Consider the following 22,523-nt stretch of genomic DNA (forward strand, 5'->3'; position numbering starts at 1 on the left):
GGAAAATAGTTGCTTGGATTGGTTTTCTACAGTCTCTTGAATAGATTGAATAGACACCTGAGAATTTGATTGTTGTTCAGTCAGGGTGTCTACCCTGTGAGTAAGTGAGGAGAGATCCTGCCGTAATTGGATGAATTCTTGTTTACATTCCGCCACCACTTGATTAGCCAATGCTGCAATGTTGTTTTTGGTGGGGATCGCTTGTAACAGTGACCGCAGGTCTGCCAGAGAAGCCGGGCGGTCGTCGCCCATCGAGGTGGTGGTGTAAGACATATTGGGGTATGCATAGAAAGATTCCTGTAGGGCTGGACCATATATTAGTGTTTGTGTTTGTGTACTTTGGGGGTTCTTTATATCGTCCCACATTTGTGGCACAGACATGTGACGAATTGGAGGTGTTCCCAGTACCCTGGGCCCTCCATTCATGGGGATCAGTGTGCCTTTTTCCAGGTCTCCGCCTGCGGCCGTCGGGCTCCCAGCCCAGGAGGATCCAGAAGACCACCGATCTGGGGAGGAAGGGGGTGCTTCCCTCTGGGGTAATCCCCAAGACTCTGTGGCAACCCCCCAGGAATCATGTGGCCCTCCTCTGTTCACAGCTCCCCCTAAGGGTCTTGTGGCCCCTGGTGAGGATGCATGGCTGATGGCGTTGCCCCCCTCTCTGGATTGAGCCCCACTCACCAAGCCCTCCCGCGGGCCCTGTACCTGGGTATTGTAGCTTAGCAGTCCATCTGGGTTAGGTGCTGCTCCCTCCTCACCTCTGATTGCTGCACTAGTACTCGCAGATGGGAGCAGTGGTGCCTGGTGTGCAGCTTCTCCGTGCGGCGCCTGCTTCTTCAGTGCTCGGGCCTGCAGCGGTGAGTCATCTTCTGAGCCCGAGCACACGTGCGCCCTGTGCCCGCACGCCTCGCTCCTCACAGATTCCCCGGAGCCGGCCGCAGGTGAGTTACCAGGGCTACTCGGCTCCCGCAAAGTCCCAGCGGAGGGCGAGACAGGCAGGACGGCTGCTGCGGGCGACCCGTCCTCCCGCACTGGACTGCCTGTCAGCAGCTCTGAAGCGCGGCCGCCATCTTGGAATGGCGCCGCTGCCGGCACCACTTCTCCTACTGCGGGGGGTCCCTCGGCTCCCACCGCCGCGTGTCCTCTAAAGGGTCTCTCTAGGTCACAGGGGGACCCTGTTGCCTCACCCCTTCTCTGGGTCTTAGGGCTTGCTGCCCCAACGGACACCGGTGCAGGGATCCCTTCAGGCCTCGCAGGCCGCAGTTCTCTCCCTGGCTGAGGCACAATCCCAGGCTCCCGGGACCGGGTGAGATTAGCCCCGATTGTGCCCTGGGATGCAGGGGGTTGCCCCGAGGTGCTGGGCTTGTTTTTTTTTGTTGTAGATTTGCCCATGATATATAGTAAACCGTCCCTATGGAGGATTATTTAGAGGAGCTCTAGCATGCAGCGTCCTCACTCGGCCATGTCCAGCTCCGCCCCCTTAGGCTGATATTTCATCTTCCTCATGATCTTGGATACCCCACGAGGTGAGATTTTGCATGGTGTCCTAGATCGATATCAATTGACCGTCATTTTGTATTTCTTCCATTTTCTTACTATTGCACCAACAGTTGTCTCCTCACCCAGTGTCTTACTTATGGTTTTGTAGCCCATTCCAGCCTTGTGCAGGTCTATGATATTGTCCCTGACATCCTTAGAAAGCTCTTTGGTCTTGCCCTTGTTGTAGAAGACTGATTAATTGAGTATGTTGACAAGAGTCTTTTATACAGGTGACAATTTAAGACATTTTATGTTTAATATAGGTAACGAGTTGATTAAGAGCATCTAAGTGGTCTTTAGGAACCAGAAATCTTAATGACTGGTAGGGGATCAAATACAGTGAAACCTTGGTTAACGAGAACAATCCGTTCTGGGAGTGTGCTTGTTAACCAAGTTACTCGTTCAGCAAAGCAAGATTTCCCCTTGGAAATCATTGCAATGCAGGCAATTAGTTCAACAACTTGTTAAATGTCCCATCCTGGTCCCCTATTGTGCAATTCCACACACGTACAAACATGCACAAACACACACAAACACGCACACACACATATTATGCTCACCTTACCTTCCGTTCCATAGTCGGCCTCCTGGAACTTGCAGTTCGGCGGTGCAGGATGTGTATCGGGTAACAATCGCGACGAGGGTGGAACTTCCGCTGACAGAGCGCTGACGTCAAAGGCAGGAGCCGCTTGCCTCTGATTGGCCAGCGCACTGCCTTTGAGTAGCGTCTGACAGCCGAAGTTCCTCCCTCGTTGCGATGGTTACCGATACACATCCTATACCGGTGAACTACAAGTTCCAGGAGGCCGGCGATGGAACGAAAGTACACATATTATGCTCACCTTACCTTCCGTTCCATCGCCGGCCTCATGGAACCTGTAGTTCGCCGCTACAGGATTTATATCCGGTAACCATGGTGACGAGGTAGGAACTTCTGCTGTCAGGCGCTACTCAAAGGCAGCACGCTGGCCAATCAGAGGCAAGCGGCTCCTGCCTTTGATGTCAGCGCTCTGGCAGTGGAAGTTTCTCCCTCGTCGCAATGGTTATCCGATACACATCCTGTACTGGCGAACTGCAACTTCCAGGAGGCCGGCGATGGAATGGAAGGTAAGGAGAGCATAATGTGTGTGTGCGTGTTTTTGTGTGTTTGTGCGTGCTTGTGTGTGTTTGTGTGGACTGCAAGAGTGGGTTAGAGCGCAGCGGATGTACGGAACTGGAAGTGTGTACGGTCAGTATTTTGCTCATTCAGCAAAGCTTGCCCGTAAACCGAGTTACAAATTTACAGCAAGCTTTGCTCGTTAGGCGCAATACTCGCTAACTGGGTTACTCATTAAGCGAGGTTCCACTGTACTTATTTCTCTGCAAAATGCAAATAAATTTATATATTTTATACAATGTGATTTTTGTGGAATTTATTTTGGATATTCTATCTCTCACTGTTAAAAGTATAGATTTTTCATGTCTTTGTCAGTGGGTAAACTGAAAAAATCAGCAAGGAATAAAATAATTATTTTCTTCACTGTATATACTCTCAGAGAAAGCAGCACTATAAAAAACTGATATGGCAAAAATGTGCAGAACCTAAGGTACTGGTCCAGTATCCTCCATATACCCTGTTTCCCCGAAAATAAGACACCGTCTTAGTGCTTTTTTCAGAGCAAAAAAAAATATATGTCTTATTTTCGGGGGGTGTCTTATTCTTGAGTAGACATGGTTGGGGTAAGTTTACCCCCCACAATAAGCAGACCCCCCTTCCCAGGATCATCATACTTACCAGCCCCAGGCGTCTGTATGGCTCCCAGATCTTCCTGTGATCTCCCAGCAGGTATGCTGCACGCCTCCCCTGCGTCTGGCCGACACACATACTTCAGATCACACAAACACACACACACACATATATCAGATAGCATACACTCATTTAGACACACACACACACACACACCCACACACACCCCTTTCAAATTATTGCTTCCGGTGATCTCCCAGTAGCTGTGCTCTCCTGCGTCTGGCCGACACTCACATCAGACAACATACACACATACACACACACACACACACACACACACACACACACACACCCCTTTCAAATTATTCCACCCTGTGCTCTCCTGTGAGCGCTTCCAGCAGTTGTGCTGCACGCTGTCCTCCTGCCGACACTCACACATCCGATCGCATACACGCACACATCCGATCGCATACACTCACACACACTCACACACACTCACGATATCGCACGTACCACTACAATCGCGCGCGCACACACTCACAATATCCGGAGATGTCACATGCTTCCGGCCATGTGATCAAGGTCTTGGAAGATCACAGCACAATATCGCCGCCGAGAAGCAAGCAATATCACTGGATGGGGTGAGTGTGTGTATGCAATCTGTAGTCTGTGTGTGTGTGTGTGATCTGATGTGTGTGTGTGTGTGTGTGTGTTCCGCTGCAGGACCATGATGCGCTCACCTGCTCCCGGTCGGCGTCTGTCGGGGAGTCTTCTCTCTTCTTTCTTTAGTGGGTCTCAGCTGTCTATAATGAAGTGTCCTGCAGTGTCTTTAACTTTTTCACCGCTGCATGACACTTCATTAGTGACCGCAGCTATGTCTTATTTTCAGGGGATGTCTTATATTAAAGCATCCCTGAAAACTCCTGCTATGTCTTATTTTCGGGGGACGTCTTATTTTCGGGGAAACACGGTACAGACTGCAGAAATGTCAGCAGTCCAAACATGATAGTGAAAACTTTATTCACTTATGTACAGTACAGACCAAACGTTTGGACACACCTTCTCATCTCTAGAACAACTGTTAAGAGGAGACTTTGTGCAGCATGGTACTTACTTCATGGTAAAATAGCTTCTAGGAAACCACTGCTAAGGACAGACAACAAGCAGAAGAGACTTGTTTGGGCTAAAGAACACAAGGAATGGACATTAGACCAGTGGAAATCTGTGCTTTGGTCAGATGAGTCCAAATTTGAGATCTTTGGATCCAACCACCGTGTCTTTGTAGAAAAGGTGAATGGATGGACTCTACATGGCTGGTTCCCACCGTGAAGCATGGAGGAGGAGGTGTGATGGTGTGGGGGTGCTTTGCTCGTGACACTGTTGGAGATTTATTCAAAATTGAAGGCATACAGAACCAGCATGCCTACCACAGCATCTTGCAGCGGCGTGCTATTCCATCCGGTTTGCGTTTAGTTGCACCATCATTTCTTTTTCAAGAGGACAATAACCCCAAACACACCTCCAGGCCGTGTAAGGGATATTTGACTAAGAAGGAGAGTGATGGGGTGCTGCGCCAGATGACCTTGTCTCCACAGTCACCAGACCTGAACCCAATCGAGATGGTTTGGGGTGAGCTGGACCGCAGAGTGAATGCAAAAGAGCCAACAAGTGCTAATCATCTCTGGAAACTCCTTCAAGACTGTTGGAAAACCATTTCCGGTGACTACCTCTTGAAGCTCATCAAGAGAATGCCAAGATTGGGCAAAGTAGTAATGAAAGCAAAAAGGTGGCTACTTTGAAGAACCTAGAATATAAGACATATTTCATTCCACATGTGTTAATTCATAGTTTTGATGCCTTCAATGTGAATCTACAATTTTCAGAGTCTTGAAAATAAAGAAAACTTTGAATGAGAAGATGTGTCCAAACTTTTGGTCTATACTGTTTGTGCAACGTTTTGACTCTTCAGTCTGTAAACCTTGGTTCTGAAAAGTTTCATAGCTTGTCACATATACTTGGGTGAACAGAGATCACATTTTTTTTCACTAACATTTGAACTGCTGTCATTTTTGCCCTGTATGTATGGAGAATACTGGGTATATACATCTTTAGTGTTTAAAAATATTCTGACGTTTTAATTTTTCTGTAAGTGGACCTATAAGAAGGCTTATTTTTTGCATGGGAGATAACGTTTTTATTTACACTATTATGATCGCTTTTTATTGCATTTTTTGAGAGAAGTATAGCTGCTGAAAAATGAGAATACTGGCACTTAATTTTTTTTTTGTTTTTACAATCCCTTTAAAGTAGAAATATTTAGATATTGGTTTAGGCAATATGTTAATTTATTTCACTATTTATGTCTGTGAATAATGTGGGGGTGATTTAAACTTTTTATATATTTTTTTTAATCTGTTATATTTTTTCAAATATTTTTGTTTAGATTTTTACATCTTTTAACTATTCCTCTTTGGGGATTTGGACCTACCTTGCTTTATTGCCTGTGAAATACAGTACAGTACTGTTTTAGATTTGCATGGTTTTGTTAAATTGATGATCGTCTATAAGACTCATGCGGGCGTCACATGGTACGATCCCGCCCCCGTCGTTTGTGCGTCACGGGCAAATTGCTGCCCGTGTCGCACAAAGTCGTTAAACCGCCGTCACACGTACTTACCTGCTAAGCGACCTCACTGTGGGCGGCGAACTTCCTCTTCCTTAAGGGGGAGGGGCGTTCGGCGTCACAGCGACGTCACACAGCCGCCGGCCAATAGAAGTGGAAGGGCGGAGATGAGCGGGACGTAAACATCTCGCCCACCTCCTTCCTTCCGCATAGCCGGCGGGTGCCGCGGGACGCAGGTAAGCTGTATTCATCGATCCCAGGGTGTCACACGGAGCAATGTGTGCTGCCCGGATACGATGAACAACCGCTGCCATGAAAAATAAACGATTTTTTAAAATTAAGCGACGTGTACACAACTCCCGATTTGTGACCGATTCAGCGTCGCTCTGAGGTGTCACACGCCTGTGACGCACGCATCAGGCTTCTAACATGACTGATAATCGGTATTCCAGGAATGGGGCCATGTGGGGGAATGATGGCCATCAGAACTAAAACATTCTAAATGCCACTATCACACTTGACAGTTAAGGGCACGTTACACGTTACGATATATCTAACGATATGTCGTCGAGGGTCATGTCGATAGTGACGCACATCCGGCATCATTTGACATATTGTAGCGTGTGACAGCTACAAGCGTCTGTGATCGAGCAAAAATACTCACCTTATCATTGCTCGTTGACACGTCACTCATTTCCTAAAAATCGAACGTCCTTCTGCTCGCAGGTTGTTCATTGTTCCCGAGGCAGCACACATCGCTCCGTGTGACACCCCGGGAATGATGAACTGCAGCTTACTTGCATCCCGCCACCAATGTGGAAGAAAGGAGGTGGGCGGGATGTTCACGTCCCGCTCATCTCCGCCCCTCCGCTTCTATTGGCCGGCCGCTGTGTGATGTCGCTGTGCCGAACGTCCCTCCCCCTTCAGGAAGTGGATGTTCGCCGCCCACAGCGAGGTCGTTTGGAAGGTAAGTACGTGTGACGGGGGTTTACAACTTTGTGCGACATGGACAAGAATTTGCCCGTGCCGCACAAACGATGGGGGCAGGTGCAATCGCACATGCGATCACACGGGAAATTGACTCGTGTAAAGCAGCCTTTAAACTGACCATAATTAAAAGATGAAAGCTGATACTTTATAGATCAGGCTCAGCTCCCGAGCCCGCTCCATACAAGTACTGTTAAAAGAAAAAATTTACAAGTACTGTGCACATCCTTTGTACATGTACTAAAGCCTTAAAGGAATTGTCCGGCATTAATTTTTTAAATGAAAAAGCTGTTATAAAATAACAAACATAGACTCTCGCTTTCTGACACATTAATTCAGCCCACTCCGTTCCACCGGAGGAAGTGATAACAGTTCTGTCTAAATGTGACAGGACCCCTAAAGCCTGTAGCTGACTACAACAGTCATGTGACAGGAACAGCGTGTCATGAATCTGTGGATGAGTGTCAGTGCCATCATGCAGATCTATATTATTACATCCACTGACTCACCATTTCTGTCTCCTTCTTGCTGCAGCTAATCACAATCTTCAGCGGTAAGGTGGTATACGAATGTTTTTGAAAAAAAAAAAAAAAAATAGTGCTTTTTTCTAATGTAAGTGAAAATAAATCAACCATCTGTGATTATTCTGAAGCTGGAAAAGCATGATCTGAATCTTCTTATTATCAATTTACAATTGGATTCATAGTGGACAATGCTAATATCTTCATATACGTATATGGGACAGTAGACATCATTTACAGTTGTAAAGTCTTATTATAGTTATCCAGTTTAGAAGAATTATTAGGCAAAAAAAGTGATAAATTAACAATCAAACACAGATTATGGTTTTGTATATAAAGGTGCATCTCAATAAATTAGAATATCATGAAAAGTTAATTTATTTCAGTAATTACATACAAAAAGGGAAACGCATATATTATAGAGAGTCATTACAAAGTGTTTATTTATGTTAATGTTGATGATTATGGCTGACAGCCAATGAAAACCAAAAGTATTTTTCTCAGAAAATTTGAATAATTACCACAAAACACCTACAAAGCCTTCCCAAGCGTTTAAAATGGTCCCTTAGTCTGGTTCAGTAGGCTGCGCAATCATGGGGAAAACTGCTGACTTGACAGATGTCCAGAAGGCAGTTATTGACACACCCCACAAGGAGGGTTAGCCACAAAAGGTCATTGCTAAAAAAGCTGGGTGTTCACAGAGTGCTGTATCCAAGCATATTAATGGAAAGTTGAATGGAAGGAAAAAGTGTGGTAGAAAAAGGTGCACAAGCAAATACAGCCTTGATAGCATTGTTAAGAAAAGGCCATTCAAAAATTTGGGGGAGATTTACAAGGAGTGGACTGCTGCTGGAGTCAGTGCTTCAAGAGCCATCACACACTCACGTACCCAGGACATGGGCTACAAGTGTCACATTCCTTGTGTGAAGCCACTCATGACCAATAGATAACGCCAGAAGCGTCTTGCCTGTAACAAGGAGAAAACTGGACTGTTGCTCAGTAGTCCAAGGTGTTTTGAGATGAAAGTAAATTTTGCATTTCATTTGGAAATCAAGGTCCCAGAGTCTGGAGGAAGAGTGGAGAGGCACACAATCCAAGCAGCTTGAAGTGTAGTGTGAAGTTTCTACAGTCAGTGATGGTTTGAGGAGCCATGTCATCTGCTGGTCCACTGAGTTTTATCAAAACCAATGTCAGTGCAGCCGTCTACCAGGAAATTTTAGAGCACTTCATGCTCCCTCTGCCGTCAAGCTTTTTGGAGATGGAAATTTCATTTTCCAGCAGGACTTGGCACCTGTCCACACTCCCAAAAGTACCAATACCTGGTTTAATAACCACAGTATCACTGTGCTTGATTGGCCAGCAAACTCGCCTGACCTAAACCCCATAGAGAATCTATGGGGTATTGTCATGAGGAAAATGAGACACCAGACCCAACAATACAGACGATCTGAAAGCTGCTATCAAAGCAACCTGGGCTTCAATAACACCTCAGCAATGCCAGATGCTGATCGCCTCCATGCCACTCCGCATTGATACAGTAATTCATGCAAAAGGAGCCCCAACCAAGTATTGAGTGCATTTACTGTACATACTTTTCAGTAGGCCAACATTTCTGAGTTTAAAGTAATTTTTTCAGCTGGTCTTACATAATATTCTAATTTTCTGAGATAATGACTTTTGGGTTTTCATTGGCTGTAAGCCATAATCATCAACATTAAGAGAAATAAACACTTGAAATTGAGCACTCTGTTTGTAATGTCTCTATATAATATATGCGTTTCCCTATTTTTTATTGAATTACTGAAATAAATTAACTTTTTGAGGATATTCTAATTTATTGAGATGCACCTGTATATGGCAGATGTACTGGTATAGACGTTTGAGAAAATGTATAATTATATTTCTAATATGATATTATAGTTTGAGCTGCTTAGAGCAAATGATCAATTTATTATTTTACAGTCCATCTTACAAAGTTCAGAAGGACAATTATGGCCAAATTTATTGTTTTTATTACCTTTTCTGAAATCTTTTCAAATGTAAACCCATTTACTTTTTATTCATGGGTGATATAAACATTATCTCTTATTGTAGGAGTTAGAGAAGAGGGCCAAACTGCTGAAAGAAACCAGCGATGAGCTACAGAAAGAGAATACCCAGAGAATACTGGAGATTAAAGCACTGAAGGAAGACTTGGCCTTAAAGGAAAAAGACATTCAAAGAGATCATGTAGAACTTGAAAAGATACAAGAAAAACAAGAAATCATAAAGGTACGGTGATAGCAGGCCAATCGATATTTGTGTTACATCTATTTATTACTCTTAAATTCTGTTACTTTACCTATTCCCGACTTAGTGATTTAGTATTTTTTGGGCAGGGGTAATTTCGTTTTCTCCAGCCTTACATCCAAGAGGAATAACTCTTACATTTTCTATCTCCATAGTATATGAGCAATTGCTTTTTGCGAGACCAGTTGCAGTTTTGAATGACACCATTTATTTTAATATTAAAGTTATTTGATATAAAAAAAATTTGGTCAAAGTGCGCATAAAATTCAATTCTGTAATTGTTTTTGTTGTTTGTTTTTTTTGTATTGTAAAAATGACTTGACAATATGATTCTCCAGATCAGTACAAGTACAGCGATAGCAAACTTGTTCATATACAGTGCTGAGCATAAATGAGTACACCCCGTTTGAAAACTAATATTTTAATCAACATCTTACTGAACACAAGAACAAATTCACAAATTTTGACAAGACTGAGTATTAAGTATTATAACATCAAAGTAAGTTTAATAATATAACTTTCATTACAAAATATTCGGTTTCTCTCAAATTAGTGGGTGCAAAAACGAATACACCTCACATCTAAAACACCTTCATCTAATATTTTGTATGATTTTTAAGGACAGCACCAAGTCTTCTAGGCATGTAATGAACAAGTTGGCGGCATATCACAACATCTATCTCTCTTTATTCTTCAAGAACGTCCTCTTTTAGAGCCTTGATGCTGGATGGAGAGTGATGCTCACCTTGTCTTTTCAGAATTCATCATAGGTGTTTGGTTTGGTTCAGGTCAGAAGACATACTTGGCTACTGAATCACTTTCTCCCTGTTCTTCAGAGGTGCAACAGTGGCCTTAGATGTTTGTTTTGATTATTGACATATTGGAAAAATGCATGTCTACCAAGGGCACAGAGTGATGGTAGCATCTTTTCTAGCATCATAGCGCAGAACATCAGTGAATTCATGATGCCATCAATGAAATGTAGCTTCCTGACACCAGCAGCACTCATGCAGCCCCACATCAAGAGACTGCCACACCATGGTTCAATGTAGCCACCATGCCATACAGTTTTTCACTTTCAAAACCATTTGTCTTGATCTCATCCAGAGTATAAAATTCCTCTAGTCTTCATATTTTTCACATGGGGCCTCATAGGAAAAGATCTAATTGTCCCCCCTAAAAAAAACAACAAAACAAAACAAAAAAAATCCCAAACAATAATATATGTCTGGGTCATATAAGTTCATATTTCTCAACTTTACGGCTCTTACAAAGTAATTTTCCTCCTATTTAACCCCCTAGATTCCCCATTTCATTGCACCCATAAATTATGATGCCAACAAAAGCGCCCTATAAACACTGTATGATACTAGCATTGTGAATTCCTAAACAGTACCCTCTAAAGCACAGTATGATGACCCTGCTGTACCCCCTCAACTACTCCAGCAAAGTAGGGTGATCCCAACACAGTATGACCCCCAACTGTGACCCCCCCCCCACACACAACCCTCCATGCAGTATAATGGGCCAACATAGAATATCATGGTGGTCCCCCGCAAACAGCCTCCATAAAGTATAAAAGCTCTCTCAAGGCCCTCCAAATATTACAATGGCCCTCCAATAGCCCTCTAAGTAGTAAAAGACCCCTGTATAGCCCTCTTATTATTACCATGGCTCCAACATAGCCTTCCATATATTATAATTGGCCCCACGTAGTCCTCCATAGTCCTCCAAATAGTATTATGCACCCCAATAGTCCTCCATATAGTATAATACACCTCCATAGTCCTCCATTAGGTGTAATGGCCCCCACATTGCCTTTCATATAGTATAATGCACTCAGCATAGCCATCTATATAGTATAATGGCCCCACATACGGTAGTCTTCCATATATTATAATGCACCCCACATAGTCTTACAAGTAGTATAATGCACCCCCCATAGACCTCCATCCTCCATATATGGTAATGCACCCCAAATAATCATAATTCTAGTGTAAAGCACCCAATATTCCTCCATATATTATATTGCACCCCATACTCATTCATATATTATAATACACCCCCATAGTTCTCCATAAATTAAAATGGGCCCCACATCACCTTTCATATAGTATAATGCATTCCCCATAGTCCTCCTTATAGCAAAATAAGCCCCACATAGCCCACCATATATTATAATGCAGATCCCATAGTCCTCCATATATTATAATGCACCCCAATAGCCCTCCATATATTATAATGCACCCCCATAGTCCTCCATATATTATAATGCACCCCACATAGTCTTACAAATAGTATAATGTACCCCCCATAGTCCTCCATATATTATAATTTACCCCATAGTCCTTCATATATTATAATGCACACCCCATAGTCCTCCATATATTATAATGCACCCCAATAGCCCTCCATATATTATAATGCACCCCCATAGTCCTCCATATATTATAATGCACCCCACATAGTCTTACAAATAGTATAATGTACCCCCCATAGTCCTCCATATATTATAATTTACCCCATAGTCCTCCATATACTATAATGCACCCCAATAGCCCTCCATATATTATAATGCATCCCCATAGTCCTCCATATATTATAATGCACCCCACATAGTCTTACAAATAGTATAATGTACCCCCCATAGTCCTCCATATATTATAATTTACCCCATAGTCCTTCATATATTATAATGCACACCCCATAATCCTCCATATATTATAATGCACCTCCATGGCAATTCAAATAGTATAATGCACTCCCATAGTTCTCTATCTATATATATAATTGCCTTATTCTGTCTGTCTGTCTGTCTGTCTGTCATGCTTCAAAATTGTGTCCTTCCGGTGACATTGTGTCCTTACGGTGACACAAAGCTGATTGGCCACTGGGCTCGCCATGGCCCCGCCCCCCCACACCGATTGGCCGCTCGCCCAGGCTGCGCCCCCACACGGATTGGCCAGCCGCTCGCCCAGGCTCCGCCCCCCCCACAGATTGGCCTCTCGCCCCGGCACCCTGCAGGCATTGGCAATTCGGCCCCGCCACGCCCCGCCCCCCTCACGCCCCGCACGTTAGCTCTGGCCCCGCCCACCTCCCCGAACTGACACGGCTGTCACGGAGGTGAGTACTGTACTCCCCCCCCTCTCCCCCCCCCCCCCGCGCATTCCCCGAACTGACACGGCTGTTAAGGGGGGTGAGTACTGTACTCCCTCCCCCCCCCCATCCCCCGCTCGCACGGGAGTGGTGCGGGCTTCCGTGCGAGCGGGGGACGGGACACGTTGGCATGGTTACAAGCGCATCAAGGTCCTGCAGCAGAAGATCCACACGCACACACACACACATCAGCTCACACTCACTCTCACACTCACTCTCACACACACCTCACACACACCTCACACACACCTCACACACCTCACACACACATCACATCGCATCCACACACTCACAGCATCCGGCGATATCGCTTGCTTCTCGGCCTCGATACTGTGCTGTTGTGACCTTCCAGGACCTGACGGAGGATCACATGGCCAGAAGCATGTGGTATCTCCGGATGTTGTGACTGTGAGCGCGTATGTGCGATATCGTCAGTGTCTGTGTGTGTGAGTGTATGCGATCGGGTGTGTGTGAGTGTCGGGATCGGGTGTGTGTGAGTGTCGGGATCGGGTGTGTGTGAGTGTATGCGATCGTGTGTGTGAGTGTCGCCAGAGGAGCACGGCGTGCTGGAGGAGGCTGGGAGCAGAGAGGCTGATCTTGGGGAAGGCTGGGAGGGGGAGGCTGATGCTGGGGGAGACTGGGAGGGGAAGGCTGATGCTGAAGGAGGCTGGGAGGAGGAGGCTGAGAGGAAGGAGGCTGGGAGGAGAGAGGCTGATCCTGGGGAAGGCTGGGAAGGGGAGGCTGATGCTGAGGGAGGCTGGAAGGAGAGAGGCTGATGCTGGGGGAGGCTGGAAGGAGAGAGGCTGAGGCTGGGAGGAGAGAGGCTGATGCTGGGGAAGGCTGATGCTGAGGGAGGCTGGGAGGGGAAAGCTGATGCTGGGGAAGGCTGGGAGGACGGAGGCTAGGAGGAGAGAGGCTGATCCTGGGGAAGGCTGGGAGAGGGAGGCTGATGCTGGGGGAGGCTGGAAGGGGAGAGGCTGATGCTGGGGGAGGCTGGAAGAAGAGAGGCTGATGCTGGGGAAGGCTGGGAGGAGAGAGGCTGATGCTGGGGACAGAGAGGAGAGGCTGATGCTGGGGACAGAGAGGCTGATGCTGGGGACAGAGAGGCTGATGCTGGGGGCAGAGAGGCTGATGCTGCGGGTAGAGAGGCTGATGCTGGCGCAGCATGGCGGATGGAGCACGTTTGGGAGTGCGCAGCATGGCGGATGGAGCACGTTTGGAAGTGCGCAGCATGGCGGATGGAGCACGTTTGGGAGTGCGCAGCATGGCTGATGGAGCACGTTTGTGAGTGCGCAGCATGGCGGATGGAGCACGTTTGGGATTGCGCAGCATGGCGGATGGAGCACGTTTGGGAGTGCGCAGCATGGCGGATGGAGCACGTTTGGGAGTGCGCAGCATGGGGGATTCAGCACGATGGGGAGTGCGGAGCATGGCGGATGGAGCACGTTTGGGAGTGCGCAGCATGGCGGATGGACCACGTTTGGGAGTGCGCAGCATGGCGGATGGAGCACGATGGGGGGTGCGCAGCATAGGGGATGGAGCACGATGGGGAGTGCGCTGCATGGGGGATGGAGCACGATGGGGAGTGCGGAGTATGGCGGATGAAGCACGTTTGGGAGTGCGCAGCATGGCGGATGGAGCACGTTTGGGAGTGCGCAGGATGGGAGATGGAGCACGATGGAGGGTGCGCAGCATAGGGGATGGAGCACGTTTGGGAGTGCGCAGCATGGCGGATGGAGCACGATGGGGAGTGCGCAGAATGGCGGATGGAGCACGTTTGGGAGTGCGCAGCATGGGGGATGGAGCACGATGGGGAGTGCGCAGCATGGCGGATGGAGCACGTTTGGGAGTGCGCAGCATGGCGGATGGAGCACGTTTGGGAGTGCGCAGCATGGCGGATGGAGCACGTTTCGGAGTGCGCAGCATGGCGGATGGAGCACGTTTGGGAGTGCGCAGGATGGGAGATGGAGCATGATAGGGAGTGCGCTGCATGGGGGATGGAGCACGATGGGAAGTGCACACCTCCCCCCAACACACACACACACGCGCGCACTGCACAACACACCACACACACACACTGGGAACCACAAACAACTGCCCTACACAGACACCCACACACAGACAACGCTGCACACACAAATATACGCACATACCGCACAACACACACATTGCACATAACATACCTCCCCCCAAAACACACCACACACACACAAACCGCGCAACACACACACACACAACGCTACACACACAGCGCTCCACAAACAACGCAACACACAAACAACACTGCTCTCACCCCCCATCACACCCAGACAACACCCAGAACATGTACAGCGCCCTACACAAACACTTGGTAACTACACACAACAACATCTATATATATATATATATATATATATATATATATATATAACAAAAATCATACATGAACTACACAATACGTAAATTCTAGAATACCCGATGCGTAGAATCGGGCCACCTTCTAGTATATTATAATGCCCCCCATAGTCCTATCTCCCCATTGTCCTCCATATAGAATAATACAGCTGCATAATCTTCCAAATGGTATAAGGCATGTCCATAGTCCTCCAGGTATTAAAATGCACCCCAAATAGTCTTCTATATAGAATAATGTACACCCCTTATGTACACCCCTTAGTCCTTCCTATAAAATAATGCACCCGAATAGTCCTCCAAATGGTATAATTTACCCCCATAGTCTTCCATGTATTGTAATTTCCCCCCATAGTCCTTTCTGCAAATAGTATAATGCACACCTCAAAGTCCTCCATATAGAATATTGCAGCTGGATAATCCTCCAAATAGTATAATGCACACTCATAATCCTCCATGTATTATAATGCACACCCCATAGTCCTCCATATATAATAATGCACCTGAGTAGTCCTCCCAATGTTATGCATTCCCATAGTCCTCCATGTATTATAATGCACAGCCCATAGTCCTCCAAATGGTATAATGTACTTCCCATAGTCCTCCACCAGTGTACTCACTGTTTTGTGTTGTTTTTTTAAATAAAATACTCATCTCCCCTTTTTACCCCGCTGCTCCAGTCTCCTCAGCAGGTGTCCTGCCGCTATGCACATCTCGGCACAGCGGGCACGCAGTAGTGACATTATTGTGTACCATTGTGCTGAGATGTGCAAAGCACAGACACAGTGGGGAATGATGGAGGAGGGAGCATCAGCAGATCGCTCACTCTTTTATCATTGCTTTCTTTTGTATCGACATCTGCAATATCTGCTGCCTGCCTTCAAACTACTACAGCAAGTTCAAGCCTACTGACCGCTGCCTGTCTGCAATAAGGTATAGTTGCCTGTCTTAACCTCTTAATGACCGCCGATACGCCTTTTAACGGCGACAAATTAGGGTATTTCTTCCGATCCGCCGCTTTTTAACGGCGGTCGGAAAAAAGGGTCTAGCGCCCCCCAGAGTCAGAAAAAATCCGGGGTCTCAGCTGCCGGGGGTAGCTGAGACCCTGGAGATCATGATTCTGGCCGGTTTTTCCGGTCCCCGCTCACCTGATGACCAGTATACACCGTATACCGATGATCAGGTTACAGTAAATGACCGCGCCGGTAAAAAATCATTTATCTCCCATCTGGCATAAACAAACATGTCAGATGGGAGATAAATCTCATCCCCCGGTCCTCTCCGGTCCCCCAGTGTCGCCAAAGTGTCCCCCCACCCTCTTCCTCCCGATAATCTAACATGGCGCCGCACATACCGGCGCGCACAGCAGCGCGCCGGCCGCATTTCCCCCTTTCCTATGGTTTCTGTCGCATGTGCTATGACACATACGACAGAAACCTGCTCTCCAGGCCCTGCCAAGTCACCCCCTATCCCCACCCCGGTGTTCCCCGGTGTCCTACATACCTGTTGGAGCGCTGATCCCCCGCGGCCCCCTCCTCCGGCTCCTTCTCAGCAGACGCCGGTCACATGTGCAGAGCGCAGCTGTCAGCTTCCTGTGTTCAGAGACGCTGGCTGCTGCTGCTGCACGGAGTCTGCAGCTGTGACCCGGGGAGGGTGGGTGCAAATTCTTTGCACCCACTCTCCTCAAATGGAGGGTCTGCATTCCTAGAAAATGGGGGTCACGTTCCCTGAACTTGCCCCCCATATTCTAGAAGGTCCAGAATCGCCGCGGGACTTTCACAATGGATTACAGGGACCCGATTTTTTTTTTTTTTTCTTTCAATAAATTGGCCAAAAGAGGGAATGTTTTTGGGGAGTGTTTTTTCAAATAATTTTTTTTTTTGTTGTCAATTTTTTTTTTTTATTACTGTCAATTAGTTATGTCTGGTATCAAATAGACGCCGTGACATAACTAATTTCTGGGCTTGATGCCAGGTGACATTACACATCTGGTATCAACCCCATGTATTACCCCGTTTACCACCGCACCAGGGCGCGGGATGAGTTGGGGCGAAGCGCCAAGATTGGCGCATCTAATGGATGCGCCACTTCTGGGGCGGCTGCGGCCTGCTATTTTTAGGCTGGGAAGAGTCCAATAACCATGGCTCTTCCCACCCTGAGAATACCAGACCCAAGCTGTCAGCTTCACCTTGGCTGGTGATCTAATTTGGGGGGACCCTACGTTTTGTTTTTTTTTTTAATTATTTATTTATAAATAATTAAAAAAAAACACAAAACAGCTTGGGGAGCCCTCCAAATTGATCACCAGCCAAGGTGAAGCTGTCAGCTGTGGTTTGCAGGCTACAGCTGTCTGCTTTACCCTAGCTGGCTATCAAAAATAGGGAGGACCCCACGTCATTTATTTTAATTATTTTTTTTGTTCTAAATACAAGGCTAGGCAACCTTTAGTGCCACATGAAAGGCACTAAAGGGCGCCAGCTTAGAATATGCAGGGGGTGGGACGTTATATTGGTTTGACATCTATCCATTCATCCATTGTAGCATTTTAGGCTATGCGCCCACAATCGGGGTTTGCAGCGTTTTGGGCGCAGAGTGTTTTCCCTGCGTCCATAACGCTGCATTGTGCAGTAGAAGCACAGTGGAAGGATTTTTAGAAATCTCATGCCCACTGTGCTTCTTTTCTCCGCAGCATAAACTGACCTGTTGCGCAGCTTCCCGAGCCTCAGCATGTCAATTTATGCTGCGGAGATGAGTGTTCTGTGCAGGTAGAATAGAGCTAAAGTCCACAGCAGCCTGAACCCAAATCGTGGGCATGGGCAGCTGCGTTCTCCCGTGGACAACACTCACATCTCTGCAGGAAGGCTGGCACTGTGTACTAGACGCCGTGTCGCTGGATCATGGCCACATAGCCTAACAGTGAGAAATTTGTTGCTACAGCAACATTTTTGTGAAGTACCTGTGGATTCAAAATGCTTACTATACTCCTGAATAAAATCCTTGAGGGGTCCAGTTTCCAAAATGGGGTCATTTGTGGGGGGTTTCTGATGTATAGGTACCCAAGGGGCCCTGCTAATGTGACATGGTGCGTGCAATTTATTTCAACTTTTCCAACATTCAAATGGTGCTCCTTCCATTCCAAGCCTTCCCATTAATCCAAACAGAGGTTTTTGGCCACATATGGGGTATCCCTGCTCTCACAAGAAATTGGATAACAACCTGTGGGGTCCACGTTTTGTTGTTGCCTCTTGAAAAAGTGAGAAATGTGATGCTAAAGAAACCTTTTTGTGAAAAAAATGAAAATTTTCAATATGGCAACCTAAGCTTATCAAATTCTGTGAAGTATTCGTGGATTCAAAATGCTCAATATACACCTAGATAAAAGCCTTGAGGTGTCTTGTTTCCAAAATGGGGTCACTTGTGGGGGACCTCCACTGTTTAGGCACTTTAGGGGCTTTCCAAATGCGACATAGCGTCCACTAATTATTCCAGCCAAATGTTCAGTCAAATGGCACTTTTTCCCTTCCGAGCCCTGCTGTGCACCCAAACAGTTGATTTCCACCACACATAAAGTATCAGCATACTCAGGAGAAATTGCACAATAAATTTTATGCTGCTTTTTTTCCTTTTACTCTTGTTAAAAAAAAAAGCTATGTGGTTGAAGTAACAATTTTGTGGTAAAAATGTATTTTTTTTATTTTCACAGCTCAACGTTATAAACTTCTGTGAAGCACCTGGGGGTTCAGGGTACTCACCAAACATCTAGATAAATTCCTTGAGGGGTCTATTTTCCAGAATGGGGTCACTTGTGGGGGACCTCCACTGCTTAGGCACCTCAGGGGCTCTCCTAATGCAACATGATGTCCGCAATTGATTCCAGCCAATTTTGCAGTCAAATGGCACTCCTTCCCTTCCAAGACCTGCCGTGTGCCCAAACAGTTGATTTCCACCACATATAAGATATCACCAAACTCAGGAGAAATTGCACAATAAATTTCATGGTGATTTTTTTCCTGTTACCCTTGTGAAAAAAAAAGCTACCTGGTTGAAGTAACAATTTTGTGGTAAAATTTTATTTTTTTATTTTCATGGCTCAACGTTATAAACTTCTGTGAAGCACCTGGGGGTTCAGGGGACTCACCAAACATCTAGATAAATTCCTTGAGAGGCCTAGTTTCCAATATGGGGTCACTTGTGGTGGTTTTTTGCTGTTTACGTACCTTAGGGGTCCTCCAAATGCGACATGGTGCCCGCAATCTTTTTCAGCCAAATTTCCTTTACAAAATTCATATATTGCTCCTTTCGTTCCAAACCCTCCCATTTGTCCATACAAAGGTTTCAGACCACATGTGAGGTATCACCGCGCTCATAAAAAAGTGGGTAACAAAGATTTGGGTCAAATTTTTGGAATTACCTCTTGAAAAAGTGAGAGAATTGATGCTAAAGCAACATTTTTGAGAAAAAAATGACAATTTTCAATATGACAACGTAACGTTATCAAAATCTGTGAAGTACCTGTGGGTCCAAAATGCTCAGAATACCCCTCGATAGAAGCCTTAAGGGGTCTAGTTTCCAAAATGGGGTCACTTGAGGGGGGTTCCTGCTGTTTAGGTACCTTAGGGGATCTGTAAATGCAACATGGTGCCCGCAATCTGTTTCAGCCAACTTTGCTTTCCAAAATTCAAATATTGCTCCTTTCGTTCCAAGCTCTCCCATTTACCCAAACAAAGGTTTCTGACCACATGTGGGGTATCAGCGCGCTCATAAGAAAGTGGGTAACAAAGTGTGAGGTCCAAGTTTTGGTGTTACCTCTTGAAAAAGTAAGAAAATTAGTGCTAAAGCAACATTTTTAGGTAAAATGTTAAATTTTATTTTTTTTCATTCCACATTACTTTAGTTCCTGTGAAGCACCTGAAGGGTTAATAAACTTCTTGAATGTGGTTTTGAGTACCTTGAGGGGTGCAGTTTTTAGAATGGTGTCACTTTTGGGTATTTTCTGTCACCTAGGCCTCTCAAAGTCACTTCAAATGGGATGTGGTCCCTAAAAAAATGGTTTTGTAAATTTTGTTGAAAAAATGGGAAATTGCTGATGAACTTTGAACCCTTCTAACTTCCTAACCTCAAAAAATTTTGTTTCAAAAATTGCGCTGATCTAAAGTAGACAAGTGGGAAATGTTATTTATTAACTATTTTGTGTGACATAACTCTCTGGTTTATGGGCATACAAATTAAAAGTTTGAAAATTGCAAAATTTTTATTTTTTTTGTCAAACTTCAGATTTTTTCACAAATAAAATAAAAAAATATCATCCTAAATTTACCTCTAACATGAAGCCCAATATGTCACGAAAAAACAATCTCAGAATCACCGGGATCCATTGAAGCGTTCCAGAGTTATAACCTTATAAAGTGACACTGGTCAAAATTGCAAAAAATGGCCTGGGCATTAAGTACAAAACTGGCTTCGTCCTTAGGGGTTAAAGGAGATATTGTGGTAACCTAAGACTTATGCCCTATACACAACATATGGGATAATTATTAGGGCTAGTTCATATAGCGGATCTTGAAGCAGAAGTTTGTCGCAGACAGCCACACTGGCATTCTGCTGTATATCCATGGCGACCACTCCCTTCATGCCTCCCATTCATCTACTGTATATGAGTGAAAGCAATGAGGATTGCGGAATGGTGAGTTTTACGGACTGTGGAAGGTTTATGGGCCGGAGGCAGGGCTAGGGGATGGAGCCTGGGCAAAGTGTCAAGGGGCCCCAAAAATGTTGCCAGTATGGGGCCCTAAAATTCCTGATTGCATAATGAAGTTTTAGTGCCAGATCTCATACAGTGTATGACTGATTCTGTTTACTTATAGTGGGGTCCATTGGGGGTGTACATTGTTTTATAAAAAGAATCTGACAATTTTCAGTAGAGACTCTTTTCTTGTAGAGAACCATTTAGATTTTCTCTTCTTTTTTAATCTGTTCTGTGTGTTCTGTTGTAGGATGAACTTGTTCAGGTCCAGTACATTCCAGAGCAGATCGGCAAAGACATTGAGAAGATTAATCGCAAAGCAATGTAGGCAAAAATATTTTAATTTGCAAAACATGTATGTAGCATGCAAAGAGTTAAAATTAATAATGATGAGCACATAAATTTCCAGCCAATGTCTATATGCAATTATTTCCAACATGGAATGTTTTACAGTTTTCTTGCCCAGCCGTTCTCAGATTTGGATGTATGAAATGTTCCTGATGTGAACACATGTTCTGCCTGACCTGCTAGGGGAATTTCAATGTTTGTTAAAAATGGACAGAGAAATCTGATATCTCCTAAAGCTAAAAGAAATGTGCAGAAATAATAGGACTGTATCTGTGTGTCTGTCTTTCACAGTACTGTATGTACAATACAAAGATTTAGGCAGCTGTGGAGAAATTGCTGTAAAGTAACAATGCTTTCAAAACTAGAAATGTTAATAGTTTATTTTTATCAATAAATAAAATGCAACATGAATAAATCAAATAGAAATGTAAATCAAAAATTTCTCTTTGCCATCAAATCAGGACCAAAGCTTCACTTCTTCTAAGTGCACTTGCACATAGTTTTTGAAGGAACATGGTAGGATGTTCCAAGTATCTTGTATAACAAACCACAGATCTTGTCTATCCGTAGGCTTGTACAAATCCATATATCTTTTCATGTAATCCCAGACAAACTCTATGATGTTAAGATCAGGGATCTGTGATGGCCATATCATCACTTTCAGGTTCAGAATTTGCCATCCCCTTTATGACAACTGGATTTAGCACTTAATGGAGCCCCTTTCACTGTTATGACTTTCTTAAAATGTAATGCAAAGCTAGACATCAGTCTTTGTCAACGTTCTCCAGAAATATTAGCCCATTCATCATGGGCAATTGCTTCCAGTTCACTAACATTCTTCGGTTTGCAAATGTCACGGCGAGACTCCCAGTGGTTAACTATCCTTTAATAGCTTTAAAGGTACAGCATCGAGAAACCTCCACCACGGTGCACTAGCAGGGTGGGTGATCTGTGCCCTGCAGCAGACATGAGGTGACCTAGTGAAGAGAGCTAGAAAACTCACCTTCCACAAGCCCTCAATATGTGAACTGAAAGCAAAAATGGGTGGAACACCTCTTGTAGTTTCCAGCTAATTAAAAATGCCTGTGTCAAATGGAAGGCGTGTTGGTCCAAGTAAAACAAAAAAAAAAAGGGGACAGAATATGTGTGTCAGCCATTGTTGCAGTAGTTTTGTGCTTGTGGGGTGGTATTGCCTGGAATCAT

At 45.2% G+C, this 22,523-nt stretch overlaps 1 protein-coding gene across 1 annotated transcript in view; it reads left to right on the top strand.

The window, feature by feature from the left end:
- CCDC146 (coiled-coil domain containing 146) overlaps positions 1-22,523 on the top strand; it is a 234,020-nt gene that overhangs the window by 127,484 nt on the left and 84,013 nt on the right. The window contains exons 6-7 of the mRNA XM_075345195.1: positions 9,488-9,664; positions 21,223-21,296. Coding sequence (XP_075201310.1) covers positions 9,488-9,664; positions 21,223-21,296 — 251 coding nt within the window. The remainder of the gene's footprint in view (positions 1-9,487; positions 9,665-21,222; positions 21,297-22,523) is intronic.

Source organism: Anomaloglossus baeobatrachus, chromosome 4 (assembly GCF_048569485.1).
Source record: "Anomaloglossus baeobatrachus isolate aAnoBae1 chromosome 4, aAnoBae1.hap1, whole genome shotgun sequence".
NCBI classification, from domain to species: Eukaryota; Metazoa; Chordata; class Amphibia; order Anura; family Aromobatidae; genus Anomaloglossus; species Anomaloglossus baeobatrachus.